This window comes from Triturus cristatus, chromosome 4_1 (genome assembly GCF_964204655.1).
Source record: "Triturus cristatus chromosome 4_1, aTriCri1.1, whole genome shotgun sequence".
Taxonomy (NCBI): Eukaryota; Metazoa; Chordata; class Amphibia; order Caudata; family Salamandridae; genus Triturus; species Triturus cristatus.
Genome location: NC_140585.1, coordinates 416,312,059 through 416,331,618, shown reverse-complemented (window position 1 = coordinate 416,331,618; position 19,560 = coordinate 416,312,059). Strand labels below are relative to the sequence as shown.

The following is a 19,560-nucleotide window of genomic DNA, read 5'->3' as shown; positions in this document are numbered from 1 at the left end:
TGATTCTGGGTGCCATGGTCCGAAGAAGCATCGGTGAGTCCCCGGAATGACTTTCTTTTCTGTGTGTGGGTTAGTGAGGGTGCTATAGAACAGGGGTTGGGATTCCTGATTGATCTAGTCCTTCCTATCTTCCAGAGGGCCCCAGGATACTTCCCACACCAAGCCACTACGTCCTTTCTGGCTCCCTTCCCTGCGTCCATCTCATCCCCGTTGGTTCCTACTGTTGAACGAGGGTCAGGTGGGTACAGGGACGGGTGCTCTTGTCGTCTCTGCGGAATCACCTCGCAAGCAAAGGTGAGTCTTGTGAGGTACACGACAGAATCCGAAGCCCACGATTTCTATTCCACCCAGACGACATGGGCGACCCAGAGGTTACATTAAGCGACATAGCGGCCATGTTGGCTGCTATGCAAGCCGAAAACCTCACCTTACGCCATGACATCACTGCCCTACAGGGCCAAATGGCATCGGGGGTTACCAGTCCGTGGGGAACCACCCCTAGTCCCAGAGTGTTACAAGAAGGTCTGTTGAGGCAGCCTACGTTTACCTTTGGGGGGTCCTCCACCACCTCTCCGAACCCCGCCATACAGGTGATCACGCCACATCCTGTACAGCTGGCACCACCTGAACGCTTCTACGGTGACAGCACTAAGTACGGCATCTTCATCCATCAATGTCAGCTGCATTTCATGGCCAGAACCGCGGCTTTTCCTGACGACTCATCCAAAGTAGCCTACCTCCTGTCATACATGGGCGGAGATGCCGCCCAATGGTCCATTGCCTTAGTGGAAAACGATGAACCCATGCTACACCACCTGCCGACGTTCAAGGAAGCCATGCGACGTATGTTTGCCCGACACACCTTTGTGCAAGCTGCTGATAACGAGTTGCTCAGTCACAAACAAGGCAACCAGGATCTCCTCCATTACATCACCACATTCAACAGGTTGGTTATCGAGTCCCATTGGCCAGAGGATAAGAAGGTGTCCGTATTCTATAGGGGATTACGCGATGATCTCAAGGACCTCATATCACAGTTTCCCGATCCACCTGAAGAAATACGCCCATTCATCGATATGGTGGTGAAGATGAATTTCCGACTGCTAGAAAGGAGAACAGAGAAAGGAAAAGACTGTGATAACCGCTTCTTATCCATGGGGGACAAGGGCGGTGAAAAAGCCAAAGACGAATCCACACCCCCGAGCGAGGCTCCGGAACCCATGCAGATCGGGGGCATCAAAGGACCACTGACTAGCCAAGAAAGAGAGAAAAGGAGGAGACAGAACCAATGCTTATACTGCGGTAAAAGTGGACACTTCGGCAGGGAATGTTCGGTGAAACCGACGAAACCACGTGGTAGAAGGCCGTTTGTGTTGCCCGTCACCAAAGGTGACAAGTCGGGAAACGAGACAACCCAGTAGACATAGGGATCCGTCCTCTGGGTTCTTCCTCTTTCTCCTCAGCGATCCCTGCGGTGTTTGATGGCAGCCACCATATAGGGGTAGAAGTAACCTTACGAAACCAGGCAGACGAATCCTGGTTGGTAACCGCTATGGTGGATTCCGGTGCAACAGGTTGCTTCATCGACACCGTATATTCATGTACGTTGGGCATAAAAACAGTGTCGAAAGCACAACCCGAAACCGTTAAGGCTGTGGATGGCACAGACCTGACGTCCGGCCCGATCAGGCAGCAAACCGAGAACATGTCTATGGTCTTTGAGAACCACCACACAGAGGCCATCTGCTTTGACGTCATAGACGCCCCTCAATTCAAGGTCATTCTCGGATTGCCGTGGTTGGTGAAGCACAATCCACGCATTGATTGGGTGTCCAGAATCATACATCTAGATTCGGAGCATTGCTGTGGAACCTGTTATGCGAAGGATGACCTTGTGGGGGCTCGCTCTATACAAGCAAGAACGCTACCGTTACAAGGTATGGGGATGGTTTCCCAAGCAGCCATACCGGAGGAATATCAAGACCTAGCGGAGGTATTCGACAAAAAAGGAGCCAACACCCTGCCACCACATCGGCCGTTTGATTGCCGAATAGATCTGATCCCCGGCTCCAAGTTGCCAGGCAGCAGGATCTATTCCCTCACGGAAAAAGAGAACATCCACCTACGATCTTATTTGGATGAGTTTTTGGCCAACGGATTTATTCGTCATTCCAGGTCTCCGGTGTCCTCTTCCCTCTTCTTCGTATCAAAGAAGGAGGGTGATCTGAGGACCTGCATAGACTTTCGGGCGATAAACGCCATCACAGTGAAAAACCGATACCCGCTACCGTTGATTTCCAACCTCCTGGATCAGGTCAAAGACGCCTCAGTGTACACCAAGCTTGACCTACGGGGTGCTTACCATCTTGTCAGAATCCGAAAGGGTGACGAATGGAAGACTGCCTTCCGGACGAAGTTTGGTCTATTCGAATATCAGGTCATGCCTTTCGGACTCTGTAATGCCCCCGCAGCGTTCCAGTTCTTCATCGATGAGGTGTTACGAGACTACATAGACGTGTTCTGCATCGTCTATATTGACGACATACTGATTTATTCCCAGTCTACAGCAGAACACATACAACATGTGCGTTCCGTCCTCCAACGGCTAGAACAACACCGTTTATATGTGAAAATGGAGAAAAGCGTGTTTCACGTCGCTGCGGTGGAGTTCCTGGGGCACATCATCACTCCGGCAGGCATCCACATGGACAACAAGAAAGTAGAAGCCATATTGTCATGGCCTCCTCCGGAGTCAGTAAAGGGGGTCCAACGGTTCTTAGGTTTTGCTAACTACTACCGTAGATTCATCACAGGATTCTCTGGGATGGTAGCTCCTATTACACGCTTGCTACGCAAAGGGGTGCGTTTTAGTTGGGATCAGACGGCGGACAACGCTTTCCAAGAACTGAAGAGGAGTTTCACCATAGCCCCGGTTCTGGGACACCCGGACACCAAGCAGCAGTTCATAGTAGAGGCAGACGCCTCTAAGGACGCCATAGGGGGGGTGTTGTCCCAACGAAACGCCGATACCGGACAGCTGCATCCAGTGGCCTTTTACTCCAAAAAACTCCAACCAGCAGAACGCAATTACACTGTGTCCGACAGGGAGCTTTTGGCAATCAAGACCGCTTTCGAGGAATGGCGCCACTTCCTAAAAGACGCCAAACACACGGTAACCATCTACACTGACCACCGGAACCTCCAGTTTTTACGCTCAGCACGTGCTCTCACCGCCCGCCAGCTCCGATGGACCTTATTCTTCAATGAATACGACTTTGTAATCACTTTCCGTCCTGGGAAGGAAAACGCCAAAGCAGACGCCCTTTCACGGTTAGACGAAACCGAGGAGGAGGCCGAAAAAACCGAGCCGGTTCCCATCATTTCGGACCAGCACTTCCAGGGCGTGGTGACTTCCTCGGACTTCATGACACAGGTGAAAGACGACCTGAAGCAAGCGGATCCGGAGGTCCTGGCAGAGGGCCACGAAGGAGTGACGTGTGTAGACGGGTTGTTGTTTCGGGGGGACCAGTTGTACCTACCTGGGGTTTCCAGTCAGCATGAAGCAGTCCGCATGTGCCATGATCACGTCCTCTCCAGCCACCCTGGTTATCACAAGACGCTTGACCTAGTGCAAAGACAGTTCTGGTGGCCCACAATGGCGAGCGACACAAAAACCCATGTAACGAACTGTGCCGTTTGCCTGTTGGGGAAAAACAGGTCTACGCCCCCCGTTGGTCTACTGCGTGTCATCCCGGTGCCGCCGTATCCGTGGCACACCATCTCCATGGACTTCGTGGTAGAACTCCCTCTCACCTAGACTGCGCACACCACGGTCCTTACCATAGTGGATCACCTTTCCAAACTGGCGTATTTCATACCCTTGGCAAAGGTGCCCACCGCTGCGGAGTTGGCCGTGATCTTTGTGCAAGAAGTGGTTAGTCTCCATGGCATTCCGTCTGTGGTTATCACGGACAGGGGCTCGCAATTCGTGTCCCGCTTCTGGAAGGAGGTCTGCAGGATCCTCGAGATGGACGTCCGCCTGTCATCCGCGTACCACCCCCAGACCGACGGCCAGGCCGAACGGACGAACCATACCATGGAGCAGTACCTCCGTTGTTTACTGCTTACGGTGGAGAAGGACTGGTCCGAGGTACTGTGGATGGCGGAATACGCGTACAACAACAGCAAGCATTCTGCCATCGGTATATCTCCCTTCTTTTGCCTCCACGGCCGTCACCCTCGCACTACCGCCTGGGAGGTACCCCGGGACAGCCACTTACCCACGGTGCGTTCCTACCATGAGTCCTTGTGCCGCCTCTGGCAACAAGCACGGTTTGAGTTGGCTAAAGCTAAGGACACCTACAAGGCGTACGCTGACGCCCATAGACAGAAGGAGCCCGAATACCGTCTGGGTGACAGGGTATGGCTTTCCATTCGGCACCTGAATGTGCATGGCCCCAAGAAACTGTTGCCTCGTTTTGTGGGTCCTTTTGTCATCGAAAAGGTGGTCAACCCCGTAGCTATGAGACTCTCGCTTCCTGCACACATGAAGATCCACCCTGTCTTCCATGTCTCACTGCTGAGGGCGGTTCCTTCTGGTAGCGCTATTCCCTCTCCCCCTTCTCCGGTGGTGGTGGAGGACCATGTTGAGTATGAGGTCAGAGCCATTCTGGGCTCTCGTCGGACCAGGGGTAAGCTATACTACCTGGTAGACTGGAAAGGGTACGGCCCGGATGAACGGTCTTGGGAACCTTTGTCCCATGTGCGCCATGCTCCCGTTCTAGTCCGTGCTTTCCATCTTAGTCACCCATTGAGCCCACGTCCTGTCTCCCCTGTTTAAGTCCTTGGGGTGTTGGGGAGGGGGTCTTGTTTGGGGGGGGTGTACTGTCAGGTGCCCCGCAACGCGCACACACAAACACCGGGAGACTCACTTCCGGTTGGAGGGTGAGTCCCGGTCTAGTGGTTGCGGCGCACGAGAGGTCAGAGAAACACTTCCGGGGGAAACGCTTACACTGCGCGTTTCCCGCCGGCTCCGTGCTTCGGATTCAACCGACTCCCCCAGAGACGCGAGTGCCGAGCTCCGAGTCAAGACGCGACTCCAGCAACCTGGTTCCGGTAATGGTGGAAGCGTGCATGGTGTATCCTTCTCACCGCGCTGGAGCGCCCCACAGGTCACTGAGATTTCCCGCCTTAGAGGCTGCTTGAATCCCAGAGCGCAGGAGTGCTCGTGGGATACTTGTTTTACATTGTGGGAGACTTTTTGTTAGTTTAGCGCAGGAGCGCTTGGGGGATATTTTAGGTTACATAGCGCAGGAGCGCTTAGGGAGTACTTTAGTTCACATAGCGCAGGAGCGCTTAGAGAGTACTTTAGTTTACATAGCGCAGGAGCGCTTGAGGGATACTTTCGTTTGTTTAGCGCAGGAGCGCTTAGGGGTTTTCTTCAATCCTATAACGCAGGTGCGTTGGTGGGATACTCTTGGTTTTGGCTTCATTCAGCGTGGGTGCGCTTAGGGGGTACTGAAGAGTCCATAGCGCAGGAGCGCTACTGTGACAAAGTACCCATTTCGTTCTGGAACTTTGTTCTAGCACCTACGTTGCCATTGTTATAGCTTGCCCCCGTAGTTTGCCGCATTATTGCGCAAGAACACCTTTGCGCATGGTTTGACCTTTCTTTTGACACACGGGCGCAGGAGCGCTTTACTTTGATTCACGGAAGGAGTAGTGTCCAGGAGCTCATAGCCAGGAGCAGCGCTGATTCTGGGTGCCATGGTCCGAAGAAGCATCGGTGAGTCCCCGGAATGACTTTCTTTTCTGTGTGTGGGTTAGTGAGGGTGCTATAGAACAGGGGTTGGGATTCCTGATTGATCTAGTCCTTCCTATCTTCCAGAGGGCCCCAGGATACTTCCCACACCAAGCCACTACGTCCTTTCTGGCTCCCTTCCCTGCGTCCATCTCATCCCCGTTGGTTCCTACTGTTGAACGAGGGTCAGGTGAGTACAGGGACGGGTGCTCTTGTCGTCTCTGCGGAATCCCCTCGCAAGCAAAGGTGAGTCTTGTGAGGTACACGACACCACCATCCACGTTTTCTCCCTTTTGTTTCTCCGGGGTTACAGCATGCCCTGCCGGAAGTGTCCGCACGGGTGGCACATATAAAAAAGACCTTGACTCAAGCTCAGGTGCATCTTCGAGCCGTGAAGGAGCGATACAAGGCGGCAGCAGATAAACATCGCCGGCAGGGGCCCCTGTACAGTGCCGGGGATAGCGTCTGGTTGTCCACGAGGAACATCCACTTCCAACGGCGCAGCGCGTTTAACCCCAGATACATTGGGCCGTACAAAATCGTGAAGCGGATCAGCCCGGTGGCAGTGAAACTGCGACTGCCGACGCACATGCGCATCCATCCGGTGTTTCATGTTTCCCCCCTGAAGCCATCCACCGCGGTGCTCCGGAAACCGCCTCCGCCTGTTCTGGTAGAGAGCGAACTGGAGTACGAAGTCCTGCGGCTGCTGGACTCACGAATACGGCGCGGGAAGGTATGGTACTTGGTGGCATGGAAGGGTTACGGTCCAGAGGAGAATTCGTGGGAACCAGCTCGAGGCATTCATGCTCCACGGTTGGTGGCAGCATATCATCGCGCACACCCGGATAAGCCCGGCCCTTCGATGCGCTCTCGTTGAGGGGGGATGTACTGTTATGAACCCTGAACAACCCTCCCCCCGTGACGAGCACTGGCGGCGAAGCGCGCTCACGGAACTGCCCCGGACTTCAATTCCCATGAGGCATTGCGCGTCTCGCGAGAGTACGTGAACTGACGCTTAAAACAGGTTGTCTCCAGCCGTCCGATGTCGGAAATTTCAGTGTGACGCGTCTTCTCAGTCCGATCGGTGTGACCAGGCCGTATTCCCGAGTCGGGTAAGGGTGCTTGCACCGACTGACCTCCGTAGGCGAGGGGGAGCCCCTACGAAGGTTTCCATAGTATACTGGTGGATTTGCTCGGCCTGCAGGTATCGGCAGGCGGGGAGAGCGAGGCTCTCACCAGGGATGTGATCGGCTGGCTTTGTCGGCCGGCGGTGTGGGGGCGCTTGCCCAAATTCCGACCTTGATACCAGTGCACAGTGTTGTGCAGACAGAGAGCTCAAACCTGAAGAGCTCAGTGGTGCTTTTCCATACCTTGATTTCACGTACCGCTGGGTACAGCTTATGTTATTGTTATTGATTGAACACGAGTGAAGAGTGTGGGGGCTGCTGGATGGGGCATACAGTGATTACAACAGTATCTTGTGGTATTGTCTAACTGGTATACTCTACGGCTCTATCTTAACAGGGGTTAACACGAGTGGTAGAGGGCTACGCTCTACCCCTGTGAAGCACGGTGGAGTCGAGTGGAGGACAACCCCTCCCCCTCAAGCGCAGTCTGTTCATCTTCCAACCCACCTTCAACTTTACGTGATCTTCACCATGCTATGAACGGAGGTTATTTTCCTTTACAGGTATAGGGGCTAGGGGGAGGCAAGAGGTCTAAGAAACTGTATCGCTCTCTGTCTATGTGTATAGTGGTTCTTACCGGTGTATGCTCTGTTTTTGTTTCCTTACAGATCTCCCTCCCTGGCGTTCCTTTCCTTTCCTTCCCCCACTTGATCCTTCCGCTGACCTGTGTCATTAAGGCAATCAGGCTTGGTTAGATCAAGAGGTGGACCCCTCAATCATCAACCCGCTCCTGAGGACCGGTCGGCGCAACACATTCAGAGTGTTCTTGGGTTTATAAGTACTGCCATGATTCATGCAAAGCTACTCTCACACTTTAATAGAAACCACAGTTCCCATTGTCACTATCCTTTTTGCAGGTTTCAGAGCACACACAACAGAACATATGAGGCTGATTCCGGCTCCTGGCTTAAGATCTCAGATGGAAATTCAAACTCGCCATTAAATATTTCAGCTGGAAGTTTGAGATTCCAATCCTCATTAAATATCTGGGTTGAGGGGCAGCAAAGACCACCTACCATTAAAGGTGAGTGTTGACTTGTTAACCAAGGAATTGAAAACCCTCATTGAGCATCTCTGCTGATAAAACAACAAAACACTCACAGCCTTTAAATCCTAATGCAGGGAGCAGGAAGAGAATCTAAGTCATGCCCTTTTCAAATTAATACATCAATAACTTTATGTCTTAGCTGACAAAGGCAATGTGCCAACCTTGACTAATATCACACTACATTGAATACAACAACAGTGCTATAACTAAACATTTAAAACACAAACCATATTACAAGCACAACATTGTTAAAGTAAGTTTGCGAAATGTTTTCAATCATTTTATCTGCAATTTTATTCTTTCCGTAACTTAAATGTTATTTAATTTTTATACTTAATGTAACCATTATAGTTACTGGACTGTGTGAGAAGCTGGCTTGGTATATGGTGTACAGTTATGTAAGTTGTCACCTTGCGCCAAACCAGACAACTCTTATGGTGATTTTAGTGGTCTTAGACACCCTTAGAAAGCTCTCTAAGTGTTAGCTGTGGAGAGCAGCCTTCAGGCTTAGTCCAGAAGGAGTGTAAAGCAGCTTGTTTTACAAGAACATAATCTTAGAGGTATAGATTAAGTGAAAAAGAACCACACAGTGTATTTATAAAAAATATTTATTTATAATAAGACACTAACACACACAGATATCTCCTAGTCAGAGATATCTACAATGCACACAACACTTTGCAATAGAAACAGGTACGTAGCACGAATTACACAGTAGTCACCAGGGGGAGCCCAAACCATATACTAAAATAGCGGTATGCGAACCATGACTCATGTCAAGACTGTACCCAGAATACGTAGGAGACCCAAGGAACCACACAAGGTAAGTAACCAGGAGCCCTAGGGAGGCCGTGTACAGAGTGGGAACATGACCGCGGGATCAATGCAAGTTAATGGGTAAGTCGCGGTTTGCAATTTCAAAGAAGGTCCCTTCCCAGTGGACCCTGAAGAAACCCCTTAGGAAGACAGAAGGTTGGAAAGCCACCCCACCTGTGGACAGCCTAGGAACTAGGATGCGTATACCAGGGAAGCCGGGTGCATAGGTGTGAAGTTGCATCGGAAACCGCCATCGAACCCAACGGAGGACTTCAGGAAGATGCTGCTGCTGGAGAAGGTGGAAGTGTCCAGTGGAACCCAAAGGTGGATTCAAGATGTGAAGAACCTGCAAGCAGAGGATACAGAGTCTATGCCACTCAGGAGTGACCAGTAGGCACAGAAGACGAATGCCTACCGATGTCGAGTGTGCAGGGAAGCGGAAGGTGACCTTGAAACTGCATCTGTCCCGACCAGGCGATGCTGTGGATGACCAGGAGCTAGAAACGAGCTGTCCCACGTCAGATGTCGAGAGTTGAGGGGTCAGTGTCCGTCGTGAGCAGCAACAAGCCTTGGCAACTGCAATCAGCGTGGAAGTTGAAGAAGGTTCAATGTCGGGACCAGCAAGGTCCAGGAGACTCACCACAAGCAGGAGAGTCAGTCAGGCCCAAAGCAATCAGGGGAGCTCAAGGAATTCAAAGATGACCCTCTAGAGCACCCACAGGCCAGAGGCACATGATGCAAGTGATGCGAGGAGGACGAAGATCTTAGTCACTGGAGATGCTTGAGGTTGGGGGTACTTGGAGCCCGAAGATCTTGGTGGAAGGAAGCCAACAAGCCTTTGCAACTGCAAGTCGGCGCAGTGCACAGGGGTTCGGTTCGTGCAGCTCCGACAAGGGATACTGGCCTAGAACTTGATGAGAGGACAGGGCAGGCCTCAAAGGATGTGAAGAGCCACCACCTGTGTTGCTGAGCCTTTCGGAGTCCGTGAGAGCCCAGGATCAGCAAACCGGTCAGCTTAGTTGAGGTGCCTGCAGATGCGGGGAAGTGACTCCTTCACTTCAAGGGAGATTCTGTCAGGTGTCTTGGATGCCCACAGTCCTTGGCCGTTCCTGTATGGCGCACAGGCACGGACATTACAGCAGACGAGCAGGGTGACTAAAGCAGAAGAAGAAGGAGTCTTCCAAGTTGCAGCCGTAATGCTCAGAGCGAAGTCCAGAGTGCCCAGACGGTTAAAGAAGTGGTGTCTGAAATGTATCTTGTCCCACGACTAATCCAGGGACCCACACTCAGGTAAGCCTTTAAATACCCTAAGGAAAGGGTTGGGACGATAAAGGGGTACCTCCCTAAGGAGGGGCTGGACAAGGGGGGGGGGGGGAAGACTCCCTGAACTGGACTAAGCACAGAGGGCACCAAGTGTGCCCTGCAAGCAGACTATGTGGCGCGGGCAAGCACCCCCACCCTGCCCCAATACACTAAACACTGTCTGGGAGGTGGTTACACCTCCCTGTGAAAGGATACCTATTGTTCTGCCTTCCCCTGCCCGAGCTTGGCTCCGCAGCAGGAGGGCAAAGACGTGTCTCTGGCTGGCAGCAGCCCTAGCTTGCTGTACGGGTCTAGAAGACTGGTACCAGGAGTACCATGGGCATCCCAAAGGAGCTTTAGAATGCATGGAATAATACCTCCCACACCATTTACGGTGTGGAGGTATCCTTCCAACACGTTTGATACCAAACATGATAGGATTCGTTACAGCCAGTTTTGAGATGCTCATTGCGTAATGACGCAGTGCCCCTATATAGGTCTTAAGGCTGTCTCACTTACAGCCCGGGAGAATGGACTCTATGGGCTGTAAGAGTGTCCTGCTCATGCAGGGGCACCCTCACAATTATAAACAAGCACCCTGCCTTCAGGATTGTAAGGCCTGCCTTAGGAGTTATTTATAGGTTTTAAGTGCAGTGACCCTAGATATAGACAGGTAAACCTACTGCTTTCTCAAGTGGTGTTAGCCCCAACTTACACAGGCTACAATTCTTTGCCTGTTGTTACAAATTGAGTGGTCTCCCATGGGTGTCATAATACATGCTTCAGCCCATGGGGGACCGCTGGTGTACCTATGGCCTGGGTACCTTAGTACCATATACTAGGGACTGATAAGGTTACACCAGTGTCCAATCTGAGATGTACACAAGTACTTACCAAACCTGGGTCCTGATTAACAGGATCTCAGACTAGTCAGAAACAGCATTACATCAAGCAAAAAGAGGGGGTAAGCATAAAAGCAGAACCTACTTTCCTACAGACTGTTTTGCACTAAATGTAATTGTTTTAGTTATATTTCCCAAGTTTGCTAATGTTGTGGGGATGCATAGTCTATACTGAGAAGAAAGCCAATAATGCATTTGATTAGTTATCAAATCCTTAAAAACTGTGATATCATTATAAATTATAATGTACCTGCATAATCTTCCTCCATCCGAGGAAATATACACACATCTATCAGCAAGGTTTGTTGAGATGGAAACAAACTCATTGATGTATCCCGCTCTTCGCATTAGTCGAAATGTGTTGACTAGTTTACGATGGTCTCGAATTACACCAAGAATGTTACCTAATGAGATTAGGAAAAACACAATTTAAATAGTCAGTTTTCATTCCAACAAAAATCTTTTATTTTAAACTATTTCTCCATTTTCCAAACATTCTAGATCTAGATTTGTATTTTATTCTCTTTGGACCCAAATGCAGTCTATAGATTCAGAATAGTAAAAGCTATGACCCCCACATTAAGAATCGCCAATTAATTATGGATATCACAGGCTGTAGTTTTTACCAGGAGTTGTTTTAACACCCATGTGAGAGTGCCACATTTCTGAACTGAACATAATGAGACAGCAGTGCATATTTTACCCAGTTCCAAGTTTTCTGCCATCTGTTTGACAAAATATATGTTGAGAAAACAATGTAAAATTTGCATTAGGAACCATCATTTGTACTACACGGGTCCTCAAAAAGCCAGTATATCAAGCATATGCAACAGCTATTGGCTTTGCCAATGTGTTTTAGCCATGTTGTATATAAGCATGGCTAAAAGTTAGTGGCCTAGAGGAGAATGGTGTGGAGTGTCGTAGACTGGAAGAGTGGAGTTTTGTGCAATGTCGTAGAGTAGAATGGTGTAGAGTGGAGTAGAGTGGAGAAGAGTGGTGTAGGGTGACGTAAAGTGTCAGAGTGCCGTGGAGTGGCGTTGGGTGGTGTGATGTAGAACGGAGTAGTGTGTCGTGCAGTGGCGTTGAGTGAAATGACTTAGAGTGAAGTAAATTGGCATCCAGGGAGCTGTGTAGAGTGGTGGAGAGTGGAGTGGAGGTTCGTGTAGTGTCCTAGAGTGGAGGGGCATACAGTGTTGCAGAGTGGAGGGGTACAGAGTGCGCACAGTGGAGTATGTAGAGTAGAGAGGAGAAGTGTGTCGTACAGTAGAGTGCAGTAAATGTCATAGAGGGCGTTATGTAGACTGGAGGAGTGTGTTGTAGAGTGGAGTGGCATAGAGTGGAGGAGAGTGTTGTGGAGTGGCATAGAGTGGAGGAGAGTGTTGTGGAGTGGCGTAGAGTGGAGTAGACTGTCACAGAGTGGAGTGGCGTAGAGAGAAGTGGCCTGGAGTGCCCGAGTGGAGTAGCACCGTGGAGTGGAATAGCACAGTGGAGTGGAGTTGCAGAGGGGAGTAGAGCAGTGTGGAGCAGAGTGAATTAAGTGCTGTAGAGAGGAAAGGAGGGCTGTAGGGTGGAGAAGAGGGTTGTAGAGTAGTGAGGAGTACCAGAGTGGAGTGGAGGGGCGTAAAGTGGAGAAAAGTGTTATAAAGTGGAGTGGCATTCAGTAGAGTGACGTATAATGGAGTGGTGTACAGTAGAGTGGAGTAAAGTGTTGCGAGTGGACTGGTGTGAAGTGGCGTGGAGTATCGTAGAACGTCAGTGTCACGGAGTTGTGTAGAGTAGAGTTGTAGAGTTGAGTGGCGTACAGTGGAGAGGACTAAAGTGTTGTAAACTGGGGTGGTGTAGAGTGTATGCGGGTATAGTGGAGTGGTGTAGAGTGGAGGGGCGTAGTGTCATATAGTGGAATCGCATAGGGTATCTTACAGTGTAGTGGCATAGAGTGGACTAGTGTGGCCTAGAGTGAAGTGGCAAAGAGTGGACGAGTGTGGCCTAGAGTTAAGTGTAATAGAGAGGCGTAGAGTGTCGTGTTGTAGAGCCGGGTGGAGTGTCGTACAGTGGAGTGGGATAGAGTGGAGTAGAGTGGCACAGAGCGGAGTAGGATAGAGAAGAGTGGCATAGAGTTCAGTGGCATACAGTTTAATATGCATGGTGTGGTAGCGTACTGGCAATACGGGTGACACATTTTCAATTGAAATGACAATTACATTTGCACATACAGTTTTATACAGCGCACAAACGAAAATATGTGGAAATGTAATCACCTAGTGTATTGATTTGTTTTGATTGTATTGAAATATTTGTTTCCACCAAACTTCAGAATTACAAAAAATGGTGCTTCATTTGTGCTTTGCTAATACTGATATAGTCTGAAATATTTGCACAGTTTATTTACATACATTTAATTTTTGTTGTATGCTAGAAAAGAACCTTTCCTTTCTTACTCTCAGCTTCCAGCAAGCAAGATTGTCACGTAAATCCTTTCACTTTGAAGTCAGAGAAAGAAAAGTAAACACAAAGCTCCCTCAGAAGACAGAGCATTTGACCTCGGTCTTTGACTGCACAGTACATGTGAAATGTTAAGAACATAACAGATGTTTTTTGTCACTCAACTCAATGGTACTCATTTTAGTGACCTCAGAAGGATGAAAGGCTGAGTGGACCAGCAGGAATATGAACCTGTGATCCTGAGGTCAAACACAGGCCACTACAGTGGACGCGTTAGTCCACTAAGCCACCAGACCCGGCTCTATTTACAGACCAGGCTTGTTTATAGAAAGCGAGCACTTGAGGAAGAATACAACCAGGTGGTAAACAAGCTTGCTTCATGGGAGGGACAGCATCATGCTGGACAGCCCGAAACAAATAAAGCCGGCAGAGAGAAAGCAAGCACATGTGAATTACAAAGCCAATGGTAAGCAATGGACGGAATGCATTCCTAGTGAAGCTTTCAGAATGCCCCCAAAAGTATTTTCTCAACCAGACAGCTGTGCTGTCTGGTAGGCATCGACCTAAAAAGGAGAGCCTACCCAAGGGGAATATATATGCTGATTTTTGATAGCTTGATAAACTATGATTTGCAGTGCCATTTTATACTAACAAACACATTTTACATCCTGTTAGCTAAATATCACGAGGGTGCCTAAATGAAGTACATCTAAACTTGTGATGAAGGCTCATCTGATTCTACACAAAGCATGTGGCCTATGTAATGTTTATGCCACCGGGTAACATCTCCAGAAGAACTAATGCATCAGGATACCCTTACAGGTGATAGTGCACTTTACAAATATACATAATAACAATGTAATAGTTTCAATATATCCGACAATGAAAACTTGCAAAAGTTTGCAACATTTTTTTAAACATGGCTTCTAAGAAAGTAGTGACTGATCAATAATTTGTGGAGCCTTGGAAGAGTTCCTAACAGACATAACATCCATATGACTACAACTGAAGCATTAAGATAGATGGATATGTTTGGAGCTTGTGAAGGATATCCACAGGTGATTAGTGAGAGAAAACACTGTGAGTAGATAACAATTAGCATTATGCAGAATGTACATATTTACAATGAGTATGTGTCCGTGAGGGTGAAGGGGATAAGGTGGTTAATTCATCCAGTACCTTCTTTAATCAGAAAACAGGCCCACATGTACAAAATGCATACAAACTAATATATATGATTCAACTCATGACTTACATTTTGGGGACCTGGTTGGAGCAATTAGAAGGCAGGACCATTCCTGTGGCTATCTGAAAAATCAGTCACTTATAAAAGCTTTCCTACTCCTTTTGACACAAACATGTGTAGAACAAGGGAGAGTATTAGAGCTACTAGCTTCCATAACCCATTTATCAAGTGTGTCCTAATTTGGTACTATGGCTGAAATTGAACTGGAAAATACCTGAAAAGGAACCATGTTTGGTTCTCCAGACGATCCCTTCCATTCGTGAGTTTTAAAATCAGTTGCTCAGTGTTGCTTTAAACTTTTTGGGGAATTGTGAAGCCTTTGATTTCTTCACGTACCGTTCCTAAATCTTTAAAGCAGGAGTGCTAATGTTGCTTCTAAAGAAGGCTTCTGTGCAGTCGAATGTCTTGATCAGTTTTGGTCTACAATTACTTGTATCCATCCTTTCCTTGGGTTCTAAAATTCCTGAACCATTTCGAACTGAGAAGATAAGAGATTTCATGGACGCAACAGATTATACAGCATGGCTTTCATCCACATCAGGGTACTGAAATAGTCTTACTGAAAGCCCTAGATGAGTCAAGGAAGACATTAGATGGTAGTGGCATACATATATTATCAGATATGACAGTGTTAGACATTGGCAACTATATCATTTTATGGAAAAGTCTAGATAGCATAGGACTGGGAGAATGTGTGGTCTACTAATTAATTAGTTATTTCAGAAATCATTAACAAGGCAGAGACCTTAATTCCATTGTTAACTCAGCCATGACTAATTTACTGTACAGTTCCCCAGGATCCTGGCGGCCTATCTCTTTAATATATGTGTTCAACCTCATGTTACTTTTATCTGTTGACCTTGATCTTTGATTACCATCAGACCCGCCTGGGTATCATGGCAGAGATCTTTTATTTGTGCATGTGGAGTTTTGTGATAGATAAGAAGCCACTGGAGAAATGTCCTGCAACAAAAAAAAAAAGAGGTGACCGGTAGGAGCAAATTTCTTTGACCCTCCGCTTATTAGATATCTGAAATGGACACTAGTCTTTCAGCTCTGGTTTTCCTACTATATCTACGACCATTAGATGACACCGGAGTCATTGTTAATAATCTTTAATCCAGCATGTCACCAAATCACAACTCCATCTGAACATCTTAAATCAAGGGAATGCACTGACCCAAATGTGCTCATAAAAGCTTTGTTGTCAAGCAAACAACCTCAATCCAAACTTAATTAATTTCCATCACAAATACCAGTCAACCTGAGACCCAGGAATAGCTCTCTGATCCAAGACTGAGTGGATTCACTCTTCACCTCTCTGCACACAAAACTGCTCTGCTTCACAATGGTCAGTGACCCTTCACTTGCAAAGAACACCCAGACACACTGGTCAAAGCTCTTACTTGCAGGCAGAACAAAAACATATCCCAGTGGCAGGTTTCAAAACTTCAACTCCTATACCAGGTTTCTCTCTCTTCTAAATGGCACTAAAGGCTTCTTTTCTGGCATCCCAGGCTCCACTCCCTTCCCTATAAAAAGGTCTTCCAAATGTCACTCGACTCAGAATGCAGAAGAAATAAAACAACAATTTCACCCTGAAAGACACTAAGTGTCTGCAACTTCGGCCCAATATCATCTTTGAGATCTGGCCAACCAACCAGGGCAGAAAACGAAACACCTCTGGAGACGATCGCAAAACACGGTTTCATGACACTGCCAGACAAAGTAAATACATGTAAGATAAAAAACACCAGAGGACTAGTTTTCTCAATATATGCACCCACTATCTGGAATAACTACCAAACAATACACATCATGCTTTGAACAAACAAATGGGAATTGAAAAAGACCTTCCAGCTCAGCGAGTCGCTAATCACCAAACATACCTGAGGAAAAGCCATCGTGGCAGGATTGGAATTGCGGTCAACAAGTTCAATTTATCTAACTGACAACATTACCTAGCAAAGGGAAATAGATTGGGCCCAGTTGACCCTAGGTTTAGTATGGTTACAGGGGGAGGGATTTATCAGGTGTAGGAGAGAGGATGGGAGAAAAGAATTCACTATGGTGGGTGACCATGGACCTCCTTCCAATGAAACTGTTTAAGTTTTTTAATAGGCTTAATTGCCCATGAAAAAGGCAAAAACTCTGAAGCTAGGCCATGAAACATGATCCAGATGTCTTCTTTCTCCAGGAGGCACATCTGCCACAAAATGATATATTCCACATGCTCCACAAACTCTACCCCAATCGATTTTGTAAAAGGGACATTAGCAAAAATTAGACTAGGGTTGACAGGGAAGGGTGATACTTTAACACTTAACCACATGCCCCATGTATTCTTGAACCTCTACAAGCCCAACAGAGTGAGGGCATTCTAACTGTGGGGGGAGAATGTGGCCAGGAATCCAAAAATAGATAGGGGGCATGTTGTTGAGACTAAAGAAGAGAATGACGGACACGGGCTAGTTGACACATCGCCATGCCTCCAGCTGGGGGACAAAGGCTTCACTTATTTCAGCCCATGTTTACACTACATACTCACAAACTGACTACATATTTGCATTGCCCTTGCTCATCTGCTCCCTTAGAGGAGTTGTGGCCAATATTTCATTTTTTGATCACGCACATGTTGAGGTGTCGAGAAGGAGTACCTGTCCCTGGGGGTTGAGAGTGGAGCCTTCAGGTAAACAAGGAAATGGTGAGAGAAATAAATGTATTGATAAAGGACTACATGCCTTCAGCTGTTGCTCTAGTAAAGCAATAATGAAAGGGGGTGGCCATAAGTATGGCAGTTGGGATGGCAAAATACAAAGGCTTGTTGAGGACGAACTCACAGAGAAGCTCAATATGAACAAGCTGAAACCCTCTGGAAAGGAGTCAATTAAGAGTCGAAGATTGAAGAGAGCAAAAACTGCCCTTTTGAGATCAGGCCCACTATTGCATTGTCTCTTATGTAAGCATATGGTCCCACTTGTCATCTATTCTTGTTTTAGTTTCTTATGTTAGTGTTGAAGCTGTTTGCTTTATTATTTTAGTTACTTTCAGTTCATTCATTTACATTTTTTCCCCAATTATTTTAGCTCTGTTTTTGTTCCATGTAGTTTCAGTTCAATAAGAAATCCCAAAATCCAAACTAGAGCTGCTTGACACCAGTTTGATTTTATTTTTATTTCCGCTCCCCACTCAATGGCAACACCTGACCCCGCCTCCTGACATCACTCCAGTCATTTATTTTATGGCTGCAGGGACATGCCTTTGCAGTAGGTGCACCAAAGTTAAACCCATCTGACGATTTCCTGCTAAAACAGCACGCTACCTTTTTCCTGCTTCTGAGCCGCCTGCTATCAATCAGCCAAACATGATTTAAACTAGGCAACAACTTTTCATAGTCTGAGAAAATACACCTATGATGCGGCTATAAATACGGCTCATCAACTCACCTGTTGGTAAAGTCTGCAGTCAGGTTAAAGGCTGACATAGACCTACATATTTCATTTAAAAGCATGCTACTAAATATTAAATCTTTACTTTACGTGCTTAATGGCCTTGATTTGAATCGAATTATGTTAACAAAAATCTGGCTTAATTTGAACGCTGCACTGGATATTTTTTTTTTTATCTCTTGCTCTACAATATAAAATTCTTCATGTCGACTGCTCCGATTCAAGAAGAGATGGAATGACTATGGTTTTAAAAGAAGATCTTACAGTTATGGTGAGGTTATTGCCTGTTCAAATAGCCTCTCACCCATTTTTTCCTCTCTTTTGAGTTCTCATATACAGTGCTACCTGAACAAACCTTCATCTTTTGGTGAAATGCAAACACATTTTTCCTTTTATTTTAAATCCCTCAAGTGATACTATGAGGTGATTATAATATATAATACCGCACTACTTGCCCAGATACTTTGCAGCTGTTGGACTAGCTATCTGTACTCCAACATATGCACCATATGGCTAACCCTTCTGAATTAGGAGACCATCGTTTAGACCTTATGTTTTCTGCTCATTTTGGTCTGTCCAACACTTGGACATATCATTTGGCAATCGCCTTCCAGATAAGCAATCTAACATCTCTTCCTTCTACTGCTGGAGGCTTTAGCAAATCAACTATCTAAAAATGTGGAAAGTTTCTTGAAATCAGCTATTGCTTATAATGACTGGATTACCAAAGTTTTTACTCTGGTTGTCCCTAATTCCCTAAGAAAAAGTCACAAAAAAATCGGATTCAGCCTTTCAGTTTCCTCTAAATAGCAATCTTTACAAAAATGAGTTAAAGGCTTATCAAATACCACTGCATGGTGCCAATGTAAATACTATGGTTATAAATTAGCAAATCTTCTAATACTTCTAAAGCAACTTTTGATTTTGCATAAAATTTGTGGTAGCCTAAAGCATTATCCACCTCTATGATCTCGTCTCAAGAACTCCAATGCTTTTATTACAATATTGATCATATCAGACAATTTATTGTCATGGACATTCACCCAAGAAAGAGACTGATGCTGATTCAAAGATTATCTTTTTAAGAGCATTATCTTCTGGAAGGTACGGTAGCTAGCATTAACTCTAAGAAGTCTCACTCGTCCTTCAATTCTTTTCCTCCAAAACACAAACCAGGCATCAAGCATACACCCTTAGTGACATTTTGAATTTTTCTAGATCCATTGGTAGGTTTCCTGGTTGCTTCAAGGAAGCCGTTGTGGTGCCATAAAAAACACCACGATCCCTTGGACCTCAAAAACTTAAGGCCTATCTTCCAATTGCATCTTAAATAATAGTAAAGCCATAAAGACAAAGCTAAGTAAAATC

At 47.0% G+C, this 19,560-nt stretch overlaps 1 protein-coding gene across 2 annotated transcripts in view; it reads right to left on the bottom strand.

Annotated features, from left to right (window-relative positions):
• POLR3B (RNA polymerase III subunit B) overlaps positions 1 to 19,560 on the bottom strand; it is a 1,087,861-nt gene that overhangs the window by 521,133 nt on the left and 547,168 nt on the right. For both annotated transcript variants that reach the window (XM_085652533.1, XM_085652534.1), the window contains one exon: positions 11,306 to 11,459. In XM_085652533.1, coding sequence (XP_085508659.1) covers positions 11,306 to 11,459 — 154 coding nt within the window. The remainder of the gene's footprint in view (positions 1 to 11,305; positions 11,460 to 19,560) is intronic.